The following is a 25,492-nucleotide window of genomic DNA, read 5'->3' as shown; positions in this document are numbered from 1 at the left end:
CGTCTAGGTTTTATGCAAATACTACGCTATTTTATGTAAGGGATTTACCTGAGCATCTGTGGATTTCGGTACCTGCTGTGGGTGGAAACTATTTCATATATATATATATATATGTATATATATATTAGATATATGTGACAGATATTTTTGTATCTATATTACATACAGATGTTAAGGAACTTGCACACAACCTCACAGCTAGTAGGCTGTTATGATGTGAATCCACATCTGCCATGAGTCCAATTTCAATAAGATAGGAGGCAAAAAAACAAAAACAAAAACCTACCATCAGCAGATAATCACATTTAAGACCTCTAAGTTCATAGTCCTGGTACACTGAGCTATAAAGTATTATAATTTAAGAGACCATTCTTATTTATAATCACAAAGCATTAATAAGCCAAAAAAGAAGGGGCTAATTTGGCAACACAGATATATAGCCCTGCCTACTCTATGATTCTGAATCTGACTAAGCCAGTATAACTTAAACACAGTTTCACTTTAAGAAAACAAACATACAAACAAACCACCACCCATGCTGGTACCAAGATAAAATTATAAACTGCTGTGTCAAAAGGCAGGTTAGAAAACCAATTCGAGCACTCAGCTAAATCCTGCCAGCAGGATCGGCCCGGTATTAAATACCCAAGGTCAACGGTCCCTCCAGACCCAAGGTACCTCCAAGGATAGTCACACAAAAAAGGAGCAACACGATGTTTCTGCCATACATCAGCGTGCCTGACCACACCCCAGAATGTTAGTAAGCTTATAGATAGAGTCCTGAACCTCAAAGACATGAGCACTGGGGAGTCAATGCAGGAACTTAAAGAACGTTTTTAAATACTGTATTGCCAACACCCAGGAGCCTGGTAGAAATGCAGAATCTCAAGCCCTGTTAAAAAGAATATGACTTTAGGAGTTTCTGTAGTGGCTCCTTGTAAACAAATCTGACTAGCATCCGTAGAATGCAGATTCGATCCCTGGCCTTGCTCAGTGGGTTAAGGATCCACCGTTGCTGTGAGCTGTGGTGTAAGATGCAGACTCAGCTCAGACCCCGAGTTACTGTGGCTGTGGCATAGGCCAGCAGCTATAGCTCCAATTTGACCCCTAGCCTGGGAACCTCCACATGCTGCAGCTATGGCCCTAAAAAGACAAAAAAAAAAGAAAAAAAAAGAATATGATCTTAACAGGAGCCCCACGTGATTAAGATGCATGTTGAAAGTGGAGAAGCACGGGTCCTCAACAACAAAACTTGGCACCTAGAAAGGCAGTGCTCTGCAACTGTGCCGTACAACATGGCAACCACTAGCCACAGGTGGCTGGTGAGCACGGGACATGTGGCTATTACCATTAAGGAACTAAATGTCTAACTTAAATTTGTCAATAGCCACATTTAGCAAGCAATTAATTTGCCCTAGCCCTAGCCATCACCTAAACTGTTTCCATTTTTTTGCTGCTATAACTAATACTATGGCAAATGCTGTTGAGCATGAAGCTCCACCCTATAATTTGTAGTATTTCTGAATTAAAGAGTACTCATTTCTAAGCCTTTTCATGTATACTGACCCATTACTTTTGAAACAAGTTCTAGCAGTCTACAGTGCTTTAGCAAGATGAGTCAAATGCCATTTTGAGAAGAAACAAAATACTACTTATTTACAGAAGAAGTGCATGTTTTCATACTTTAAGGATCTTTTTGGTATTCTTTTAAAACTTTTCCTACAAAAAAAAAAAAAAGCTTGTAGGGAAAAAATATTTTGAACTCCTTCTGTTGGCCCATCGATAAAATTTGGCAAATGACCCTTTGAAAACACTAATTTAACCAGGTCTCAGTAAGAGATACAATAACTTCCTAATAAACCATTAATCTGCGGAGATTGAAAAGTTTACAATTTATGGCTTCAACTGCCTGTGTATTTGTTACACTTTTTTGTTTGTTTGTTTTTGCTTTTTAAGGCTGCACCCACAGCATATGGAGGTTCCCAGGCTAGGGGTCCAGTCGGAGCTGCAGCTGGCCTATGCACACAGCCACAGCAACTTGGGGTCCAAGCTGAGTCTGTAACCTACACCACAGCTCACAGCAACGCTGGATCCTTAACCCACTGAGCAAGGCCAGGGATCGAACCTCCGTCCTCATGGATGCCAATCGAATTCGTTAACCGCTGAGCCACGACGGGAACTCCCTGTCACACATTTGAAATATCACACATTTGACGAGGCAATGTGTACTTTTGCACAGTGCATTCAGCACAATAAGCATGCACTGCTTCTCAGGGAATCCACAGAGGAAAACAAAGAACCAACCACTCAGTGGTTTAAGAACACACTCCATTAAGGGGAGGGGCCAGCAAAGAGCAGACAGGAATGGGGGAGAGGTGAGGTTTCCTGCATCCACCTCCCACACCAATGAAAGGTGGGAGCCAAGCTACTAAAAATAACGAAAATACACATCAGCAAGCCTTAGCAAGGATTTTGACTTTAAAACAACACAGAGTAAATGAAACTGAAGCAAGCTGTGCCAAAATAGTGAGGCTCTCCTAATTTATTTTTCTCATTACAAAACTGAAAAAGAAGTTCAGATGTTTGAAACAGCATAACTGCTACACTTGGAAACCACATTCTTTGATCTAGTATCTTGCAGCCCGCTATTATGAAAACTGAGTTAAACAGTCCATAAAAAAATGTGGAGGACACCTCCCTGTCCCTACTCTTTGCCATTCTTTTCCTTTGTCGGTGACATAGGAAATTTCAGATATAGGTCACTGTTATTTTTTAAATTCTAAATTAAACGATGTTGAGTTCCTCTCCAAAAACCCATCTGTGCCTAATAACATAAATTGTTGACAGAAATTGTACATGTTCTAAAAGCATAAAAAGGAACCCAACATTTATTTCCCCTTTGTGGAATTTATGGTTATTAGAAGAGCAGCAAAGGCCACTTCAGAGTAACAGACATAACAACCCGCTAGGTGGCGCAACAATGCAGAAATAAAAAGAGATTGCCCTTTCCCTTCAAATTTAACTTTCCAAAATGTAATTCGGAGATTAGGAAAGACTATAATAATTATAACAAACCCCCACTACTACAGTTTTTATCAGAAACAAGGGATATTTGCAAATCTCCGGGGGGAGGTGGGGGACTAAAGTGGAGAACTGCACTTTTCAGTTGTCATTCATTAACCTTAAAAAAATTACAAAAGCATATTACAATCAACTGACACCCTATGATGCTTTGGCCCTGCTCCGGTAGTGGGAGAGTTAAGGCAATTTAAACCATCTGGAAGGTAAAGCATAGAATGTTCTACTTGTTAAGCACCGGACCTAATTGGTATGGAGGAACTTAATTTCCAGGAGAAAGAGCTACAGGAGTTAAAGTTTCATGTGGAAGGTGGAATCTGCTCATTGGTTCATTCAGTAAATATTTATGAAGCACCTCTTTCTTGCTAGGCTTTATACTGAGCACTAGAGACTCAACAGTGAGGATAATAAACTAGGTCCTGCCTTCACAGAGCTCACAGGCTAACGGCAGACCAGCTGTAGGACTAAAACTGTGATGTGAGCTATGAAGGGAAAGCACAGAAAGGTCTGGAAGAGGAGAGACTGGCCTCCCCAGGGAAATCAGAGGATGCTCTCCTGAGTGACTCTGCAGCCCTCTGAGGAAGGTCAAGATGCGAGAGAGCACATGGCTGGGGCACGAGAGAGGCAGGCAGGTGGGGGAGCCTGGGTCTCATCTGTGAGTAAAGGAAGCAAAAGTCTAAAGCAGGTCAATGGCATTTACATTTTGATATATTTTTATGGGTCCAAAATCCCTTGTTTTCTTATTTTCTTTCTTTCTTTCTCTCTTTCTTTTTTGGTTTTTTTTAGGGCCACACCCATGCCATATGGAGGTTCCCTGGCTAGGGGTCCAATCGGAGCTATAGCCACTGGCCTATGCTGGAGCCCCATCAATGCCAGATCTGAGCTGCGTCTGCAACCTACACCACAGCTCACACAGCAATGCTGGATTCTTAACCCACTAAGCAAGGCCAGGGATCAAACCTGCGTCCTCATGGATGCTAGTCAGGTGCATTTCCACTGAGCCACGACAGGAACTCCCAAATTCTTTGATTTCAGAGATGCAGAGAAGAAATCTAAGCCTAGGTTGACAGCCCCAGCAGGTCACTAACACAGGAGTCCGGAAGAAGGAAGAAAAGGGGATGTGCACTGAGTTTCTGGGGAAGTAATGGCCTTCTCAGGGCAGTTGACAGCACCCAGCACCCATCCAAGGGTTTAAGCGCCAGCCAAGATCCCCCTTCTGTGACTGTGAGGAAAGATTAAACCAAACCACAATTTCTAAGCTGAGTGCCAAAGACACCTTCGCAAGTACATAATTTAGGAGTGGCCAAGAAACTGTTATCTGGGTATGTAACAGGAATGTTTACCAGGCATTCTGAGAAATGGATGCAGACACCAGAATAAGCCAAAGCACCAAAGGAACAAACTGCACTATCTCACTGCAGCACTATTTACAACAGCCAAGACATGGAACCAACCTAAATGCCCATCAACAGAGAAATAAAGAAAATTTGGTACATACACACAATGGAATACTACTCAGCCATTAAAAAAAGAATGAAATACGCCATCTGCAGCAATATGGATGGAACTAGAGCTTCTCATACTAACTGAAGTAACTCAGAAAGAGAAAGACAAATACCTTATGATATCACTTATATCTGGAATCTAATACACGGCACAAATGAACCTTTCCACAGAAAAGAAAATCATGGACTTGGAGAAGAGACTTGTGATTGCCAAGAGGAGGGAGTGGGATGGACTGGGAATTTGAGGTTAATAGATGCAAACTACTGCCTTTGGAATGGATGGGCAATGAAATCCTGCTGTTTAGCACTGGGAACTATGTCTAGTCACTTATGAGGAAGCATGATAATGTGAGAAAAAAGAATGTATACATATATGTGTGACTGGGTCACCCTGCTATACAGTAGAAAACTGACAGAACACTGTAAACCAGTTATAATGGAAAAAAATAAAAATCACTATAAAAAAAACAAATAATGCCATTTTCAGCAACATTTTGGATCTAGACATTATCATACTCAGTGAAGAAAGTCAGAAAAAGACAAATATCATAGGATATCACTTACATATGGAATCTAATAAAAATAATACAAAAATACTTATTTGTAAACAGAAACAAACATACAGATTTCAAAATCAACTTATGGTTACCATAAGGGAAACTATAGCTTGGAGGGAAAATCAGGAGGATGAGAATAACATCTACACACTACAGTATATAAAACAGATAACTAAAAAGGACCGCCTGTACAACACAGGGAATCTACTCAGTAGTCTGTAATAAGCTATATGGTTAAAAAAAAAAAAAAAGAATGAATACATGTGGGTTTTTTGTTTGTTTGTTTTTCAGGTTTTTTGTTGTTTGCTTTTCAGCATATGGAAGTTCCTAGGCTAGGGGTTTAAGCTATCGGCCTGTGCCACAGCCACAATGACATCAGATCTGAGCCGTGTCTGTGACCTACACCACAGCTCACAGCAATACCAGATCATTTCACCCACTGAGCGGGGCCAGGGACTAAACCCGAGTCCTCATGGACACTAGTCAGGTTACCACTGAGCCACAACAGCACTCCAAGAATGGATATATGTGTATGTATAACTGAAGCACTTTGCTGTACACTTGAAACTGATACCACATTGTAAGACACCTATACTCTAATAATTTTTTAAAAATGCACTACCAAGAGTGCTCATCTGGGGAGTTTCCACTGTGGCTCAGTGGTAACAAACCTGACTAGTATCCATGAGGATTCCAGTTCAGTCCCTGGCCTCCCTCAGTGGGTTAGGGATCCAGCACTGCTGTAGCTGTGGCGCAGAACAACGGCTGTAGCTCCAATTCAACCCCTAATCCTCGAACTTCCATATGCCGCAAGTGTGGCCCTAAAAAGCAAAAAAAAAAAAAAAAAAAAAAAAGAGAGAGCGAGAAAGAAAAAGGAAAGAGTGCTCATCTAAATATGAGCAACAACCAAAACTTGTCTATGAAAGAATATTCAGGGAAGGACTTTTATCACATCTGCCAAGAGGACTCAAGCTTCTGCTTTCCTAGCCGTTGGGACTGGGGGAACAGACAGCTGCACCACAGGCTGAGCTCTCTCCAGCTGGTCTGGTCTGTCAGTGGATCCCGGTTTGTCACCAACCAGCTATAAAATTTCTAAGTTCTCTGAACATCAAGGGTGGTGTGAAGATCAAAGACTCTTGTGAAGATCAAGTGAGAATTTTATGCAGAAATTTTTACAAACCATGAAGTTTCACACAAATCTACTTCCTTAATTAAAGAAACCTCACTCTTAAAAAAAAAAGGCAACTGTGGTAATGTTTCATGAGACATTTTTTAAATATATGGCATTTAGTCACTTAATACCTGAGTATCTACTGTGAGTCAGGCTTTGCAAACAAAGGCCTATGGGCATTGTTAAGCATAGCCCCCCACCCTCACAGGATGCTTTTTTTAGGATGTAGAAAGGCCTAGAACAGTCCAGAGAACAATGGCAGTTAATGTGTACTGAACTGGGGTATCCGTTACTGATCTGTCTATCGGCCTTTCCAAATCCCCTGAGTCAGAGGAACATCATTAATTCCTCCCCTGCCCGACATTTCTTCAAGACTTCAACCATGACAGTGATTTATCATAACTTTAAAGTTTTCCCCAATAGGAAAGAATGAACTGTTTGCAAAATAGCCAACAACTGGGAAATACAACCAACAGTATTTGTTCCCAAGCTGGAAACCCAGGGCATAAATAAGAATATCCAAAACCTAGAAAGCAACGTTTTATCATAGAGGGACATCTCACTTTTAGGGCCTTTCTACACCCCCAAAATAAAATGTGTTTTGATGTACACTTTCTCCGTTTTCTTGTACTTAAGTTACTGCTTAACCGGGAGGACGTCTACATTCATAACTTCTCAATTGGCCCCTGTTAGCAGTCACCTTCCTAGACCGAAACCAGAAGCAAATCACCCCTTCAGTCCTCAGACTCACCCTCTTCTCCATCCAGCTTTCCCACAGCCAAGAGGGACCCCAGACAAGAGCGTCCTTATAAAGCCAGAATTTTTCACAACCCAGCATCTGACATACCTATTCCCAGATGGAAGAAGAATAGGCCAGAAACCCAGCACCCTGTTTTTGGAAGTTCTAAACCAGGGCGGAGCAAACACTTTCTTAAGGGGCCACATAGTACACATTTTTGGCTCTGCAGGTAAGAGGATATTACCTCTTATACAACCATTTCAAATGTAACCATTTAGGGAATTCCTGTCGTGGCGCCGTGGTTAACGAATCTGACTAGGAACCATGAGGTTGTGGGTTCGATCCCTGGCCTCAATCAGTGGGTTAATCAGCATTGCCATGAGCTGTGGTGTAGGTCACAGAGCCGGCTTGGATCTCACGTTTCTGTGGCTCTGGTGTAGGCCGGTGGCTTACAGCTCCGATTGGACCCCTAGCCTGGGAACTTCCATATGCCGCAGGAAGGCCCTAGAAAAGGCAAAAAGACAAAAATAAATAAAATAATCAATCCCTGGCCTCGCTCAGCGGGTTAAGGATGCAGTGTTGCTGTGAGCTGTGGTGTCCCAGACTGAGCTTGGATCTGATCTTGCTGTGGCTGTGGTGTAGGCCAGCAGCTACAGCTCTGATTTGACCCCCATCATGGAAACCTCCATATGCCAAGGGCGCAGCCCTAAAAAGACAAAAAATAAAATAAAAATTAAAAAAATGAAACATAACCATTTAATCCAGCGTGTCACTACAGCAGCTGGGGTTGCTGCTGTGGTGTGGGTTCCATCCCTGGCCGGGAGAACGTTCACATGCTATGTGCCACAAGAGGGCCTCCCTCCACCACCACCAAAAAAAATGCAACCGTTTAAAAAGGTAGGAACAATTCTTGGAGAGCAGGCAGGAAAAAATACACCACCACCACCCAACCAACAAGGCAGCTGGCTGTAGTTTGCTAACCCCTAGTCCACATTTCTGCAAAATTTAGTTAATTGACTGCTAACAGATGTGCAGGTATCTGTCCACCAAGACACAAAGTTTACCCAGCGAGGTGCTCACAACTAGCACTGAGGGAGGTTCACACACTTGATTCCTGCTTTCCTCCACCTTGATTTTTTCACTTCTATCTTCAATAAGCCTTCGGACTGTTCTCGGCATCCAGACACTATTTGGGGATAACCTTGTTTCATTTGCTTGTTTCTGTCTTTACTTAATGAGGGCTAAGTCATTAGTGGGTGCATAATCCAAAAGTCAGGTCAATTCAGAGTGAACTACACTTGGTTTCTGGTAGCAATGGAATGTCTCTGGTTATATTTTACCTTGGGAAAAAAAAAACAAACCTGAACTTGTTCTCTGTTTCCAATCATATACTGCAGGGGAAGCTGGCCTGAGATCAAAATCCTGCTTCAGATAATCCTGCAAGTGGATAATTAACTACAGGTGGTAGCATTATCAACCTGCATGTTGGGCAAGACACTGTGTGAAAAAATGTGTTACACACAAAGAAGTAAAAGCCTTGGCTCCTGATCTCAAGCTGGGTTGCTGTCTGTGCACTCTCACAAAAAGACAGTGACGATTTGGCACCCACAGCCCCAAGGCAAATGCCACTTGAGGAGAAATTTTTATTTTATTTTATTTTATTTTTTTTTTGTCTTTTGTCTTTTTTGTTGTTGTTGTTATTGTTGCTATTTCTCGGGCCGCTCCCGCGGCATATGAAGGTTCCCAGGCTAGGGGTTGAATTGGAGCTGCAGCCACCGGCCTACGCCAGAGCCACGGCAACGCGGGATCCGAGCCGCGTCTGCAACCTACACCACAGCTCACGGCAACGCTGGATCGTTAACCCACTGAGCAAGGGCAGGGACCGAACCCGCAACCTCATGGTTCCTAGTCGGATTCGTTAACCACTGCGCCACGACGGGAACTCCCTCTTGAGGAGAAATTTTTAAAAGAGAGGGTGAAAACACTAGAAGTTTCCACTGCCTACCATGAAGTCTGTCTGACTCAGAATCCGGTCAGAAATATATATCCAGCCTTTGTCATGGCTGAGCTTAGAACCAAAAATCAACACTTCAAATAGTGTCAGCCTTAGTAGGCTATCTATGAAAGTTCATCAAACTCATCAATTCTGGGTCTTGGGGGGAAGAAAGCCATGTAGTGAAGCAGTGAAGAAAAGACAAAAGCACTCTTAATTCCAGGGGGGACAGGAAAGAAACAGTTTGCACTTAGAAGCTTCCAACTCTTTTTACCCCATGGGCTTGGCTGCTCTGGTTTTCAATATCCTCCTACCCTAAAGCATCCAAAGGTGAACCCCCAGGACTCCATAACATCTGCTCCATCACCAAAATTCCCTCTCTATCTGTACCATCAACAGGAATTCAACAATACATTCCATCTCAGCTAGATAGCACAAAGAGCTGACCTACTTCACACTAAAGTGTGAATGTCTGGTAACCTCTTGGAGGTATTTGATGTTTTTCAAAGGATAGACTCTTACCCTGAGAAAACTTGTGATGGGATTCTCATCCTTAACAGGGATGTTCCCCAAAAAAGCAGCACATCTAAGACGAATGTTCTTCTGAATCCCACAACCATATACTTGGTAGCCACAACAAGTTTTTCTTAACATGAGCAACAACTGTTTTCTGTGGGAAACAGCCTCTAGTTAGTCAATTCTAACTAGAGGCTGTAGACTTGAAGAGACTCTGTTTCACCTGGCAAGACAGTCTTAACATTTCTGTAACACAACTGTGATTTAAGTTAGTTGTCTATGTAATCTACTTACCCGTAAGGCTGTGTCTCACTCATCTTAGTCTTTGGGGGTGTCCTACAGTAATGGACACACATGGGTCACTGAAGAATGAAAACACCTCTTAAAAACATTGATATGTTAATCGCAACTCACAATTCCCTAGAGGAAAATTTCCATATATTACTACTGTATAGCATAGGGAACTATATCCAACTTCTTGTGTAGAACATGATGGAGAATAATATGAGAAAAAGAATGTGTGTGTGTGTATATATAGGTATGTGTATACACACACACACACACATATATATGACTGAGTTCCTTGGTGTACAGCAGAAATTTTCACAACATTGTAAATCAACTATACATTAAAAATTTCTTTCAACCCCTTGCCTGGGAACCTCCATATGCAGCAGGTGAGGCCCTAAAAAGATCAAAACAATAAAAAGAGAAAAAAGCTAAAAACAACCACCCCAAAAAATTTCTATATACTTTCAGTGATAATGTGTAAAATCCTACAAATCAACAGAGGGCTGCTATTTTCTTTTATTTCTCTGCTCATCTGATTCTAAAAAGCAGAGGCTGGTGGAATGGAAAAAATCTACAGGTTTCAAGTGAATTAAATGGACTTTGGCTCAAATTCCCACCCTGTCACACAAGCCATGTGACATGAACAAGTTGCTTAACATTTCTGAACCTCAATGTCCTCACCTATGAAATCAGGTTTTAACGTCTACGCGCTCACTTGGTGGGGAGGACTCGATGAGGTCTATACCAGGGCTAACATGCATCACCCACAAGGCTTCCTTCTCTCACTTCACTAGAGAAAAGCCTGACCTGAGCCCCCACAGGATTAGACATTTTACAGAAACACCAGGAGTTGTGCTGGACACTTGAGAGCAAGCCAATGAACAACTGAGAGAAAACACAGCTGGACCAATCTCATTTCAGTTTTTGTGGGACTTCTCCGTTCTCTTCCTTTCACCTTCCCTCATTTACTGAGCAACTATTCTGTGCCTGGACTAGTAATGCCAAGAACCAGACTTGTCCCCGGAACTCACAATCCACCCGCCAAGGTTAAAAGTGACACCCCTAGCAACATGAGACAGAGTCCAGGCCTCGCTGAAAACACACTGCTCTTCTGAAAGGATAAACACATACACTGAAGTTTATATCTAGCTGAGGATAGTGTTTGCGGTTCTAAAACATTTTTCCAAGCATTTGTTTTTTTGTTGTTGTTGTTGTTGTTATTGTTTTGGGGGCCGCACCTGCAGCATATGGAGGTTCCCAGGCTAGGGGTCCAATCAGAGCTGAAACTACACTGGCCTACACCACAGCCACAGCAACACAGGATCTGAGCCGCATCTGCCATATACCCCACAGCTCACAGCAACACTGGATCCTTAACCCACTAAGCGAAAGCAGCGATTGAACCTGCGTCCTCATGAATGCTAATCAGGTTCAGGGGTTCTCTAACCTCTGAACCATGATGGGAACTCCAAGCATTTGTTTTGATTAAGCTCATTTCAATGAAAAAGCTTATGGGTGGGGGGATATGAAAGCTTATGCTGCTTCTCATGAAGATAATGGATGTCCATGTAGCAGACTACAAAAACAGAGCCAACATATCCAAATGGGAAGAGATGAAAGAGACACGCAGACAGACAGACATGACAGCACCCTAGTTTCTAAGGACAATCAGCTGCATAAATCATTATTCCAAATATAAAGCCAAAAGGGCAAAGCTGACGATTGTCTGGAATGATACGACTGCTGTTCTCTCAGGATGGTTCACTGCTGAGGATATAATCCAATCAGGTCAACATTTCTATGGAATCATCCAATCACACTCAAAGACAACTTCGAGCAATGCAAATGTTACTCAGAGCTTATTACTACACTAAGCCAAAGGAGCTTCCTTCCCCCCCAGCAACATGTGTACTCTCCTTGGCTCCTGTTCTATTAATAGGCCAGAGAGACTCTTTAAGGCAGAGCATACTGACTGCAAATATTCTGAGGTGATAAACAGCAAAAACATTACCAATGTATGATTTCTACACAAAGTAAATCACAAAAACAAAATTTAAGAAATTCAGAAAGCTGAGCAATGCCTGAACTAATTTTATTTTCAAGCTAGTTCTGGTTCCTCACATTTTGTAAAGAAATAGCCCACAGAGAACTTTATCTTTAAAAAGCCAGTGGCTAATCAGTTCCCAAATGTGAAGAGGTTTCAAGGACTGAGGAGGATACGCAATGTCAGCTGCCTTTCCCTAAGCTTTTGTGGAATCAGTTCATGCCAGAACTTGACTTTTTTAATTTTTAAAGGATAATTTCAAATAAAAATAAAAGCCATTTTACAAAAATACACAAAGCAGCACTACACATTCCTTCCTCGGGCTGTAACGCTATTAGCTGAAATATTTATAGACCCCTGGATCAGAAATACATATATGTTTAAAACCAATCATTTCTGTGGAAGGAGTGAATTGGGTCAGTGCCCTTAAGAAGCTCCCCTTCAGCTCTATTTTCTGCTCTCCAAACAAAGAAAGCCTTTGTGCATTGTATTAGCCACTGTAAACTGTTTGGACACCCATTGTCAGCCCTGGCTGACTGGATCGGTCTGGTGAAAAAGAGATAAAACAGGAGATCCTGTCAATATATTTCTAGCACATTCAAATCTAAGCACGCCAGCTCACCCTAACTGAGAAACCAGTGGCTAGGATGAAGTTACTGCTCATGCTTATCTTGACCCTTGGAATATTTGATTTCCTTATCGCTTCAAATTTCTCCGCAAGGAGTCTTCGGAAAGGGCACCGTAGCTCTAAATCCAAAAGAAAACACTGATGAATAAATTGCTTGGCCATGCTGATTCTAGCCACTCACCGGAAAGCAAGTAAGGTCCCTAATCAGTCAGGGTTATAGGGAAAATTATTTGAATGAGAGTGAAGATTCACAGACATTCTAAAGGAAGAAAAACTCATTCTTTCCACATGTGACATCATCATAAGGATGATTTTGCAGAAGGTGAGTCATGATTTCTAAATGTCTCAAGAGCTATACATGATGGCTCGTATTTCACAAGCAGGACAGCTAAATGTTGGGGTGGACTAGAGCATGCCGTCAGCCTAAGATGTGAGACCCAAAATAGGATAAAGATCGAAATCTCTTTCCATTTATGTTGTTAAAAGAAGACAGAGGGAGAAAAGGGAGACATTCCCTTCAGCCCATCTATAAACCAGATACATACCTTTTATTTTCTTAAAAACCAACAAATCAAAAGGACTTCAAAAAGAAAACACTCATTTTTGTTTCATAAAATTATGCATCAAAAAACAGCAGCTCTTAGAATCAAGCCACCTCTCAGACTGTACTAATTTATAGGCTTCCAAATTATAATTTCTCAAACTTACTCATATATAAAAGTACTGGAGTTCCCATTATGGCTCAGTGGTTAACGAATCCGACTAAGAACCATGAGGTTGTGGGTTCGATCCCTGGCCTTGCTCAGTGGGTTAAGGATCCGGCGTTGCCATGAGCTGTGGTGTAGGTTGCAGACGCAGCTCGGATCCCGCATTGCTGTGGCTCTGGCATAGGCCGGCGGCTATAGCCCCAGTTAGACCCCTAGCCTAGGAACCTCCATATGCCTTGGGTGCGGCTCTAGAAACAACAAAAAGCCAACAAAAAAAAAAAAAGAAAGAAAGAAAAGTACCTAAAACCACAGAGCAGCGAGAACTTGAGTCCCTTCAGGTAGGACATACATACGGCTGTGTCAACACTTCACTAGGTGACTATAGAGTCAAAGGACTGATTCTGAACACGAATAATAGAAAGAAGCCCCATCACATTTTTCAGTAATAATGATGATACAAGTAAATTATAACTGCTACCATTTAAGCTGCTTTTGCATCCCCAAGAGGCATCTATGCCATTTCTTGTTTGCTGACACTCAGCTTCTACTCCCAGAGGCCAGAATCCCACGACTCCCTTGCCAACAGGATGTCAATGAGGTGCAAGTATTTATTTAAGTTCTTAAAGGATGAAGGGAAGCAGATGCCATTCGTTTTCCTTTTCCTGTAGCAGCAGTCATGGGTAAAAACTGATTTTCCAGACCTGAGCTTTGCTGCTATCCCCAAGCTCCCTACTGCATCAGCCTCCTCTGAAGAAAGGTGAGATGGTTTTTTTGAAGGTTCTGGCTCTGAGCAGCAGCAGCGTTCTAACTCTGGTGGGGTGGGGGGTAGGTAGTGGCACAAATCAGAGAATTAGTAGTGGGCTCTTGGTTGTCATCCTCCAGCCTTTTGTTCTGGAGGCACCTAATTCTCTCTGTTAAATCTCTTTCACCTTGAAATAGCTAGAATGATGTCTGTTTTCTTCACTGAATCCTGACCGAAAGGGTAAATAATGTATATTACAGCTGAGAAAACCAACCCTGAGAAAAGTATGCTACCCAAGGCCAAGAAAGTGTCAGGACAAAAAGAATTCAAACAAGGTTTGCCTGACTTCGACATCACTAAATGAAAGTTAAACACACAGAGTGAAAGTTAAACATATCTCCAACCCATGACCCAGCAATCCTACTCTTAGGAACTTACACAAGAGAAATGGGTACATAAGCCTACAGAACAAAGTACAGATGATTTTCTTTTCTTTTCTTTCTTTCTTTCCTTCTTTTTTTGGCTGCACCTGTGCTATATGAAAGGTCCTGAGCCAGGAATTCACCCACACCACAGCAGTGAGAATGCCAGATCCTTAACCTAAAGCCACCAGGGAACTCTGAAGATTATTTTCATGGAAGCTTTATTCATAATAGAAACAAAACAAAAAGCTGACAACAATCCAACTATCCATCCACAAAAGAATCAATGAACAAACTCTTATAAACGGAGTATTAACTACTCAGCAATAAAAAAAAGACTACTGAATCATACAACATCACAGATGAATCTCACAAAGGTTACTCTAAGGAGAGAAATCAAACACCAAATGGCTTTTTTGGGTTTTATTTATTTGTTTGTTGTTGCTTTTTAGGGTTACATCTGCAGCATACGGAGGTTCCCAGGTTAGCCACAGCTGCCAGCTTACACCACAGCCACAGCAACTCGGGATCTGAACCTCATCTTCAACCTACACCACAGTTCATGGCAACGCCAAATCCTTAACCCATTGAGCGAGGCCAGGGATCGAACCCACAACCTCATGGATACTAGTCAGGTTTGTTCCCGCTGAGCCACAATGGGAACTCCCCAAACACCAAATGTTGATTTCATGTATACAGCTTCTCTCGAGGTGAAGCAAAACTATACTAGGCTGAGAGCCATCAAAAGAGAGGTTCCCTTGTGGGCACGTGGGATGGTAGCAGTCAGAAAAGTGGCAGGAGAGAAACCTGTAAAGTGATGGAAATTTCTATTTTTTGGTCTAGGTGGTGATCATACAGGTGAATACATTCATGTAAAAAGTTCATCCAGCTCTGCAACTAGATAGTGGCAGAGGTTACACAACCTTATGCCACTGAACTGTACACTTTAAAATGGTGGATCTCGTGTGTGTTTTACAATTTAAAAAAAATTACCAAGCTCTCCACTTCGGAGTTGTGCACTTTACGTAAATTACACTTCAATAAAACACCATGAAAATGATACTATAGAAAAAGCTTCCCTGTAAATAAGCAGGCTTTGGAGGTCAGACCCAAGATACCACCAGTCCACAGGAAAAATGTTCTCGGTTTCAGGTAAATGTGTCTCACCTCAGTTCTTCGGTAAATTGAGTTTAACCTTTCCCAACTCTTCGGTAAAGACATCTGCAAACTATACATTTAAGCAGAATCAGCTGACTAAACATGTCTCCCAGACCTCCGATTAAAATCCAAAATCAGGATCTGCTAGAAAAAAGGCCACCAATGTTCAAAATGAACTCCATGCCTCTTTATCTCAACATGTCACCACTTTGCCTGTTTTCAGAGTTTAACAAAACACCAGGAGGAAAAGCACCAAGGTTTTCAGTTCCATTTCTGGAAGATTTCAATAGGTGTCAGAGCTGCCGCAAAGCTCTCTCCCTTCTTAAAACTCACCCAGACACTAAACAGACCAGGCTGAGGCGGGCGAAGGGCTCTCCCTGAAGTTAGGCCGAAAAACTCAGATATGCTTGAAGTAACCCTGAAACGTGGCTGCTGGCAAATGATTTCACATCAGTCAGTGAATGGGGAATGAGGTCTTGTGACAGTCACCAGGAGGCCTGTCTTCAGCGTGTTTGTGAAGTACAAATCAGAAGGGGCTCCCAGGGGTAGGCCTGCCTTACCTTCCACACTCATGCTACAGGCAATATGGTCCCTGGGAGATAGGTCCACAGGGAAAGAAGTGGGTGCCGGACGCTCCCAGGATGCAGCTTTTACTGGGAAAGGCAGAAGGGAGGAAGGAGTGATTTTCAAGCTCTGCGAGATGGTTGCAGTTGCTGGCTTGGGACTGCAGGGGGAGGAAGGGAATTCAGCCCCCACTGAGCTGCTACATTATTGAAGCTGCAACTGAATAATAGATCTTTCCATCACTTCATGAGCTAAACAAGACAGCCTCTCTTAGAAAATCACCATTTAGAGAGCATCTATTGGATCTCTTCTTAAAAGAGAGAACAAAAGAGAAAGAAAACACATACAAAAGTTGTCTAAGGAGCATAGAAGCACTTCGAGATGACACGAACCAATAGGATTTATATTTAGAATGTTTTCAAGGCATTATACCAAACACTCAGAATCTTAAGCATTTCAAAAGACTTCAGAGATGATCAAATATAACTATTCATTTCCCTATAAAGAAACTGAGAACTGGAAATACAAGCCTTAGCGAAAGTCACCAAGCTGATTTGCACTACAGCTTACAATAGGTGTCGGAGATGCCACAAAGCTCTCTCCCCACCCAAACTCAGCCAGACACTAAACAAACCAGGCCGAGGCAGGCAAAGGGCTTTAGGTCTGTATAAAATTCTTTATTTTTTTCTTATTGACAAATTATCATCCATTCACTTTACCAATGTTAGGAATCCACTTTTCTAAGTTCTCAATGAATGTTCAGTTCTTACTAGTTTATGCAACAAGCCTTCCCCAAATCAAGTCAGTACAATGTGGTCGGTGCTTAGTGGCCTGTCAGCTTCTGGGGTGACCAAGGTGACTCACAACAGGGAAGGGCTCACGGCTGACTGACTGACAGGAAGTGACTGGCGTGTGGCAGACGTGATAAGGGCTCAAATAAACAGTGGCATGTGCACACTAACCAATCACAGGCCAGGAGGCAACTGATTCACCCAGCAGGAAGAAGCATAAGGGAGGAACTGGGCTTCGAGAAAGAGCTCGCCAGGAAGTTCCTTCTGAACTATTCATTCTTTGCAAGAGCCAAAATGGCTAGTTTTGCTCACATTAATTCCTTCAAAGAATTTCATTCTGCTTTGTCAGATATATTTGGGGACAGTTTTTCAAGGTTTGAGAAGGGTCTAGCTGCCTCCCACAGCCTGCATTACCCCTCCTGCCCATCTCAGAGCTCCACCCACCCAGGGCCTCAGGTGCTCCCCGCTGTGGGAAGCAAAGAAGAAACACCACACCCTAGGACTTGGAATGCTTCCTTTATAAGAAATCGCTCTGGGCAAATGGAAAGAAACAGCTACATTGGGAACATTATTTCCTCCTTGCAAGAACAAAGGGCTTAGATGCTACAAGTCCTGGAAGAGTTCATTAAATCCTACTGATGATGACTAGAAAGCAGCATTATTTCCCCCAATTCACCTTCAACTCAAGTGACAAAGTCTACAGCATGTGCCTTGTTCTCTCATCTGAAAGCTTGTTCTAATACAATGGCAAGGATATAACTGGGTTCTAATCATTTCCTATTAATTACAGCCTAATAATTATTACTGACTAGCAAGACTATCCCAATAATTCTCTCCCACAATATATGATATATAGTCCCTTTAAATGCCTCTGACTTGTCACCAACCATATTGTCACTAACTGTAAATATACATATTAACTATGTATTTAGTCCCATGCTTATAAAGGCTCTCTATCAGATGAAGCACACCATAATTGAAGTTTCAAAAGACATGTCATTTTCTCTTGTGAACATAAAGTATACTTCATACATCTGATTGAAGTCTACAATAGAAATAATAATCACCATATTAATTTTGAAGTCCATGTTTACATACGCATATGGGTAAAATTTAGTAAACATCTGTATTCAAGGATGTGACATGAGATCTTTGCAAAGATGAACAGCAGAGTTTGAAATCTGGGGATCAGTTGAGCTTCCTACAACACAAACAATTCTTTTATTCTCCAAAGATCTATCAAGTCTTTTCATCACTACTATCATTTCAGCCACCCTCCAAGCCCCTCCCCACCAGTAACACACATACAATGATGGGAGAAGAGAAACAGAAACTATAATCCACAAATATTCTAATCAGACTGAATATTTAGTCTGAAAGTTAAAATGAACTCATTATTACAAAACTATATACTACCACAGTCTGCAATGCACAATAGTGTATAAGTGGTTAAGAAAAGCTGCATCAGGGAGTTCCCATCATGGCGCAGTGGTTAATGAATCTGACTAGGAACCCTGAGGTGGCGGGTTCGGTCCCTGCCCTTGCTCAGTGGGTTAATGAGCCGACGTTGCCATGAGCTGTGGTGTAGGTTGCAGATGCGGCTCGGATCCCACGTTGCTGTGGCTGTGGTGTAGGCTGGCGGCTACAGCACCAATTTGACCCCTAGCCGGGGAACCTCCATATGCCGCAGGAGCGGCCCAAGAAATAGCAAAAAAAGAAAAGAAAAGCTGCATCATGTTTTTAAAGTTAAAGACCTGATTTAACTTTAACCACCTGGCAGAGGCACTAAACAAATGTCTGTACTGATTCCAAATGACTCAAGTACAAGTTACTAATTGAAGGTCTAGGACTTCTCATAAAAGGTGTACACACACGCCTACAATTACGAATTTTGGTGACCGAAACAAAATATTTTCTACTCTGGTTTTATTCACCTCCCATGAATATGAACTTCAATTGCTCATTTTGCCAGGTCATAGCAGGGGTTTTTTTCCTACCTTAAGACTTCCAATTGCTACAACAACCCTTGTTAAAGCCTATTTTATAGACCAATATAAGCTCCATTTTTAAAGAGTCAGATACATTACATGTGAGGTTGCTTGGATCTCTGTATTCTTTTCTTTTTTTTTAAGGCTGCACCTGTGGTGTATAGAAGTTCCCGGGCTAGGGGTCAAATCAGAGCTGCAGCTGCATGCCTACACCACAGCCACAGCAACACCAGATTCGAGCCATGTCTGCAACTTTTAGTGTAGCCCACAGCAACGCTGGATCCTTAACCTACTGAGGGAGGCCAGGGGTTGAACCTGCAACCTCACGGAGACCTTCTGAGCCACAGTGGGAACTCCCATGGGTCTGCATTCTTTAGCACCAATGGATCTTGAGTGAGATGCACTCAGTAACAGAGTGACATAGGCCAAGAGTGCCAAAGCTTCCTCCACCCTCCCCCTAACCCCAGCGTTCACTCTATCCTACTGCAAATGTCACACTTAACAGACCTTAAAAATGCAAATGTCTTGTGGGAAGCAAAGAAAGCAATGCAACTTAGGCAAGACCTTCAATAGGTGCACAAGTACACTGTCTACAGTAACACAGAGAACTGGGTGGACGAGGGCAAGATGCAAATGTTAAGATATAAAGACCATCAAATTCAACTTTCCTGGCTTTTCTGGACCATTTTGGGTCCAACTCTTCTGACGGTGTGGTTGAGGTATACCTAGTTTTCCATTCCTAAATGTCATACTCATATTTAAAGAGTATTTCCCAAGTCTCAGATTTCAAGGGCTACCTTCACAATTTTTGCCTTCACCTCATATCACTCATTCTAATAACTTACTGTTCTTCTTAAATCAAACTCACATTTTACTTAATACTTACTTTTGCCTCATTCTAAGCAATCTATCCATGAAATAAATGAGTTCGGTAATTGGCTCTATGTTTTTTTATTTCTGAACTACAAAAGTCATACAGAATAATTAAAGAATAGGCTCTCCCAAAGTTCCCTGGTGGCTCAGTGAGTTAAGGATCTGGCATTGTAACTGCTGTGGCTCGGGTTTGACTCCTGGCCTGGTAACTTCTGAATGCTATGGGCATAGCCAAAAAAAAAAAAAAAGAATGGGCAAGTCTCTCTCTGTGTCACCTGTAAGTCTGTCTGCATAGCACACTTTGGAAAAAACACTGTTTCAGAGATGGTTAAAAAAAAAAAAAAAAAGGCAGAGAAAATGCCTAATTAACTTAATAGGTGTTTTTTTGTTTTGTTTTGTTTTCAATATGACAGTACAGTCTCTCGAGTTTACAGGTTATGGGGGCTGATGCAGCATTGGATGCAGTAGCCAGCTGGATGATGAGGATGCTAGTTTCCTTGAAAACCAGAAGGAAACAGTCCCGCGGTCATGGAAGGCGTATGCAGGCTTGCCTGAGCTCTAGCACTCAGACACTAAGTTCTAAGAAGGACATTTCCTGATCGAATTGCAAACACAGAAGCAGGTACTTTCCAACCTAGAACTCCGTTCCTCACACAAAAATATAAGTGGCAGGCAAGCTCAATCCACTGCTTTCCGAGATAATCTTCACACTTGGAACTAGTTATTGCCAACACCAGATATTGGGACTGAGTACCTGATAACTTTTTTTATGCTGTTGTATGGTTGTTGCAAAAATTTTGTTTGCTTTTTGCTTTTTAGGGCTGCACCCATAGCATATGGAAGTTCCCAGGCTAGAGGTGGAATTGGGGCTATAGCTGCTGGCCTACGCCACAGCCACAGCAACAAGGGATTCAAGCCACATCTGCAACCTACACCACAGCTCACAGCAACGCTGGATCCCCAACCAGCAGAGCAAGGCCAGGGATTGAACCCATATCCTCATGGATACCAGTCAGATTCGTTTCTGCTGCACCACCACAGGAATTACCCCCTCTCCCCAGCTCCATTTTTTTTGGTTTTTGCAAAATTTTTAATGGGAATACCACCTCATACATTCATAAATTTGCTGGCTATACAGGCTTCTACTCACAAGCGTCATCATAAAAATTCCTGTGGGGATGAAGTAGGTGCTAAATCATTTTAAGGCACATTTCTCTTTTAACCTGAAGAAAATACATGTGAAACAGGTTTTTTTTAACTGACTAAATAGAAGTTAAATCTGACTTCAGGGTCACTTTCTGACCCTGACCCTTGGTTTTAAGATGAAGAAATGAACTCAGTAAAACATCTGAAATAATCATTCTGCCCCACCCACCCAATTTTCAAAGGGAAATGCCTCTCAACATCGAGACTGGCTGGTCCAAGGCCATTCGGGCCAGCACTCACTGACCCCCTATTACTGCTTAGAGTCTGATCAATGAGGCATTTTATAGGGTGTCAGCTCTCAATTTAGATAAACTAATCTGCAGCCACAACTCCTCAATGGGATTTGCTTTAGGGATTAGGCCAGGAATTCCCTGATGGCTCATATTCTTAGTAGAGGCTATGTTGAAAGTTTCAGGGTGATTACAACCCTTGCTAACTCTTCACCCGGCACCCACCACGCCCACAACTCATGCCACTCCCCCGCCAAATCTGCAGGACTTTCTACACTCCAGAACCTACTACAGGACTAAATTGGCCCCACCTAGTTTCAGGAATTTATCTGTTTCCTAAAAAGAAAGCCTTCTAGAGTTCTCTTATGACGAATCGGGTTAAGGATCCAGTGTCGTCATTGCAGCTACCGTAGGTTCATTCCTAACCTGAGAACTTCAACATGCCTCAGGTGTGGCCAAAAAAAAAAAAAAAAAAAAAAAAAAGCCTTCTTCAGAAGAAAAAACCTCGCTACTCAAAGTCACTGCAGGGATTTTATCATCTCCCTCGAAACCCCAGACACTTCTTCCGAAGAAGAGAAATGGTTGGCTATGACCTTTTGTCAATGTACAAGAATTAAATTAAATGTTAAACAAATATAGGCAGAAATTCTTGCAAATGGAATTCCCCACAGGGTGATGTTAAAAAAAAATGTGTTGGTCTTAAGCTTATGAACGCCCCCCAAATAGTAATATTCCCTGTGTGAGGGCAGAATGGGGGTGGAGTGCTTAGTGGGGAAACTGGTTCACTTCTTTGTAGGAAAAGTCAAGTCATTAATATATTAGGGCTTTCTGCGGCTTTTTTTCCTTTTCTCAAAGTTCTCTTACTGGCATCCAAGGCCTGTTTTAGTGTGAGCAACTTCTGCTCTTTCCCTCAGCAGCTGCCCCGACCCTACCTGGCACCTTCTATCCGTCCTTGCAAAACCCACTTCCCTTAGTAAGCCGGGACCCAGCACTCAAAAGAGTTTTCAGCTCCTGTTTTCATATTAAATTGGCCCTCCTTATCCAAGGATTGGGCCAATTATATATATCAAGGGGAAAAGAAATCCCCAGAAGTTCCAAAAAGCAAAACATGAATTTGCTGCACACAAGCAAATTTACATAGCATTTACGGTGTATTTACATCTATTTACATAACATTTACATGGTATTAGGTATTGTAAGTAATCTAGAGATGATTTAAAGACTACAGGAGAATATGAGTAGGTAGGTTATATGAAGCATATGGAGGTTCCCAGGCTAGGGGTCTAATCAGAGCTGTAGCCACTGGCCTACACCACAACCACTGCAACGCCAGATTTGAGCTGCATCTGCGACCCACACCACAGCCCATGGCAATGCCAGATCCTTAACCCACTGAGTGAGGCCAGGGATCAAACCTTCATCCTCATGGATTCTAGTAAGATTGCTTCTGCTGAGCCACGAGAGGAACTGCCACTATGCCATTTTAGATAAAGAACTTAAGTATCCTAGGTTTCTGGTATCCTAGAGGAATCTTGGAACCTCCCCTGCCCCAGGACACCGTGGGATGACTGTACCAGCTACTGTTTACTTAGCACCCACTACAGGCCAAGCTCCCTACGTCATTTCACTCAATCCTCATTCAACTCTGTGAGGTGTGTTGTTAACCTCATCTTCTATATTGGCTTACCCTGTGAGGTATCTGTTCAAATAGTGAACTTTTTTTTTTTTTTTTGTCTTTTTAGGGCCACACCCATGGCATATGGAGGTTCCCAGGCTAGGTAGGGGTCTAATCAGAGCTGTAGCTGCCGGCCTACACAGCCAAAGCAACTCCAGATCTGTGCTGCATCTGCAACCTACACCACAGCTCACAGCAACTCCGGATCTTTAACCCACTGAGCGAGGCCAGGGATTGAACCTGCAACCTCATGGTTCCTAGTCGGATTCATTTCCACTGGTCCAGGACGGGAACTCCTGAACTTTCTTCCTAATAAGAATCCCTGAAGGGGAGTTCCCGTCACAGCTCAGTGGTTAACGAATCCGACTAGGAACCATGAGGTTGCGGGTTTGGTCCCTGCCCTTGCTCAGTGGGTTAACAATCCGGCGTTGCCATGAGCTGTGGTGTAGGTCGCAGACACGGCTTGGATCCTGTGTTTCTGTGGCTCAGGCGTAGGCTGGCAGCTACATCTCCGATTGGACCCTAGCCTGGGAACCTCCATATGCCGCTGGAGCGGCCCTAGAAATGGCAAAAAGACAAAAAAAAAAAAAAAGAATCCCTGAAGGGAGTGTGCACAGGAAGACCCCACACTTTGTTGTATTTTTGTACTGCACAGTGCGCATCTGTGCAGCACACTCCCTCCTTCAGCCACAGCAGAGAGAGCCTGCAGTCCAAAAAACATCTAAAATTTTCAGATCAAACAGACTCTTGAAGTTGAGTCTTACTCACCTCACACCCCCACCTCCCCAACAGTGGCCGGGCACAGGTGGGTGCTCATTAATTTATTAACTGCGCGGTCCTAAAAAAGTTGCAGCAGCCATTCTGGGGGGGGGGAATCCCCCTTCATCAATCTTTGGCAGTAGCTCTGAAAAAGCTCAAGATACAACTCAAAAGCCACCACTGCCTTAGTAAAACACTCCTTTCTCTCAGCTCCCCAGAGAGAAGCAGCTCCAGCATCCTGTCCCTATTTCTAACTGGAACTATCAGTCTTCATCATTTACAGGCTTCCCCAACAAGACAGTGTGGTTGGTAGAAGCACACTCCTAACATTTCTATTTTCCACACTGAGATGAAGGTGCTCATAAAAATGTATTAAACAACCAATTTCATTGTCTTAGGCAGGATAATAATTGGCACTTTGGCGCGAAAGCAATCACTACTACTAACTCCTCAATTAAAATGAAAACCATCTGCTTCCCACGTATGCATGTAGACTGTCTTTCCCAGGAAGAATCCTGACAAAAATGACCCTGTTCTCCCAGCATGACCTTCAGCACCTCCAGCACAGACCATCTAAAGATCTGAAGGAAAAGGGCCGCTTTCCTTCTGTGATGGGATTCCCCTAGCTGAAGAAGGGAGGGCAGTTTCTACCACGGGATGAGACTCCACTGGGAACTGCTGGAAAACCACAACCATTACTCAGGCCAGACAGCTGCCAAGGAAGCAGCACTGCCTCGGAATTGAAGCTAAAATAGAGGTGGGAGGGTTGTATTCCATTACTAAGCCCTGGAGTATTCACTCCCAAGTTCATCCACGTTTCAAGAATGTTAAAACCCTGTAGGCAAAACCCTGATTATTTATAACTTAAACTACTGTGTAAAGCAGAAACTTGACAAATGAAAACATAAAAGAAAAGGAACTGGTGACAGGTAAGATAATACCAGAATACAAAGCATTCATCACTCCCTTTTTGGGGGGGTCCTCCAAAACCCTATCTCCATTCCCTGCCACAAATAACTTTTACTTATACTGCCGACTAAAAGAGATTGAAAGGGAAAATGAGGATTCCCATCTCCAAAGAGTCGTCAGTTCGTCTCATGCACACATGCTCTAACTTTGCATCAATTACAGAATAACTGGTTTGAAACTAAGAAGGAAAACTCAAAAGCAAACAACAGGCGACACAACAAGCTCAACGAGATGCCTCAAAGGTAGCAGGGATCCAAAACAGAGTTCAAGAGAGTTTCCCCTACTCGCGACTGAAAACCAAGTGACTTCATAGAACAGAGAAAAAGATTCAGGAATCCTGGAGGCCCTGACCCAGCACCTCTGCCGGCGAAACCTACTCCCTGCCCTCAACTCCACCTCCGGATGGAAGAATCCCAGCCACCTACAGCGCATCCGGGAAGCCCACCACGCGCTCCTAAGCTCTCTCCTCGCGACCCTTCTCCCAACCGAGCGGGACGCCAGACGGCACTTACATGGAGCCAACTTGACATCTCCCGCCTGGGTGGAAACCCGCGATCTCCTCGCACCGGCATCTTCGGGCGCGGGTCTCTCATGGACGCACCAGTCCCGAGCCCCGCTCCTCCTGATACTCCGGGCGGCAGGTCAGTTCTCAGCCCGTCAGCCGCGTTTTGCCTGGGTGACGGCCCCACGGGGACCCACCCCTTTGTCCCTCCTCCCGCGGCCGCGGCGGCTGCGGCGTCGGCCCGCCCCCGGCCGCAGGCAGCGCCTCTGCGCCGGCCGCCGGCCCGGGAAACTCTGAAAAGGGCCGCTACCACCCCCGCGCGGCCCGGGGGAAGGCTTGCCAGCGCCGCGCCCCTCAAGTCCCCACCGAGGGTTCGGGCTCGCG

The 25,492-nt window shown here is 43.2% G+C and overlaps 1 protein-coding gene across 12 annotated transcripts in view; it reads right to left on the bottom strand.

Annotated features, from left to right (window-relative positions):
- The window catches only part of TJP2 (tight junction protein 2), a 137,503-nt gene that overhangs the window by 62,031 nt on the left and 49,980 nt on the right, over positions 1-25,492 (bottom strand). For 2 of the 12 annotated variants that reach the window (XM_005660143.4, XM_005660147.4), the window contains exon 1: positions 25,119-25,276. In XM_005660143.4, the coding sequence (XP_005660200.2) occupies positions 25,119-25,199 (81 nt within the window). In that variant the 5' untranslated portion in view covers positions 25,200-25,276. 12 annotated transcript variants of the gene reach the window in all.

The sequence above is a fragment of the Sus scrofa genome, chromosome 1, assembly GCF_054392235.1.
Source record: "Sus scrofa isolate SSC_HxYL_T2T_F1_AM1 chromosome 1, Sscrofa_HxYL_maternal_Yorkshire_Landrace_v2.0, whole genome shotgun sequence".
In the NCBI taxonomy this organism is placed as follows: Eukaryota; Metazoa; Chordata; class Mammalia; order Artiodactyla; family Suidae; genus Sus; species Sus scrofa.
The sequence above is the reverse complement of the archived record's forward strand: the minus strand, read 5'-3'. Positions and strand labels throughout refer to the sequence as shown.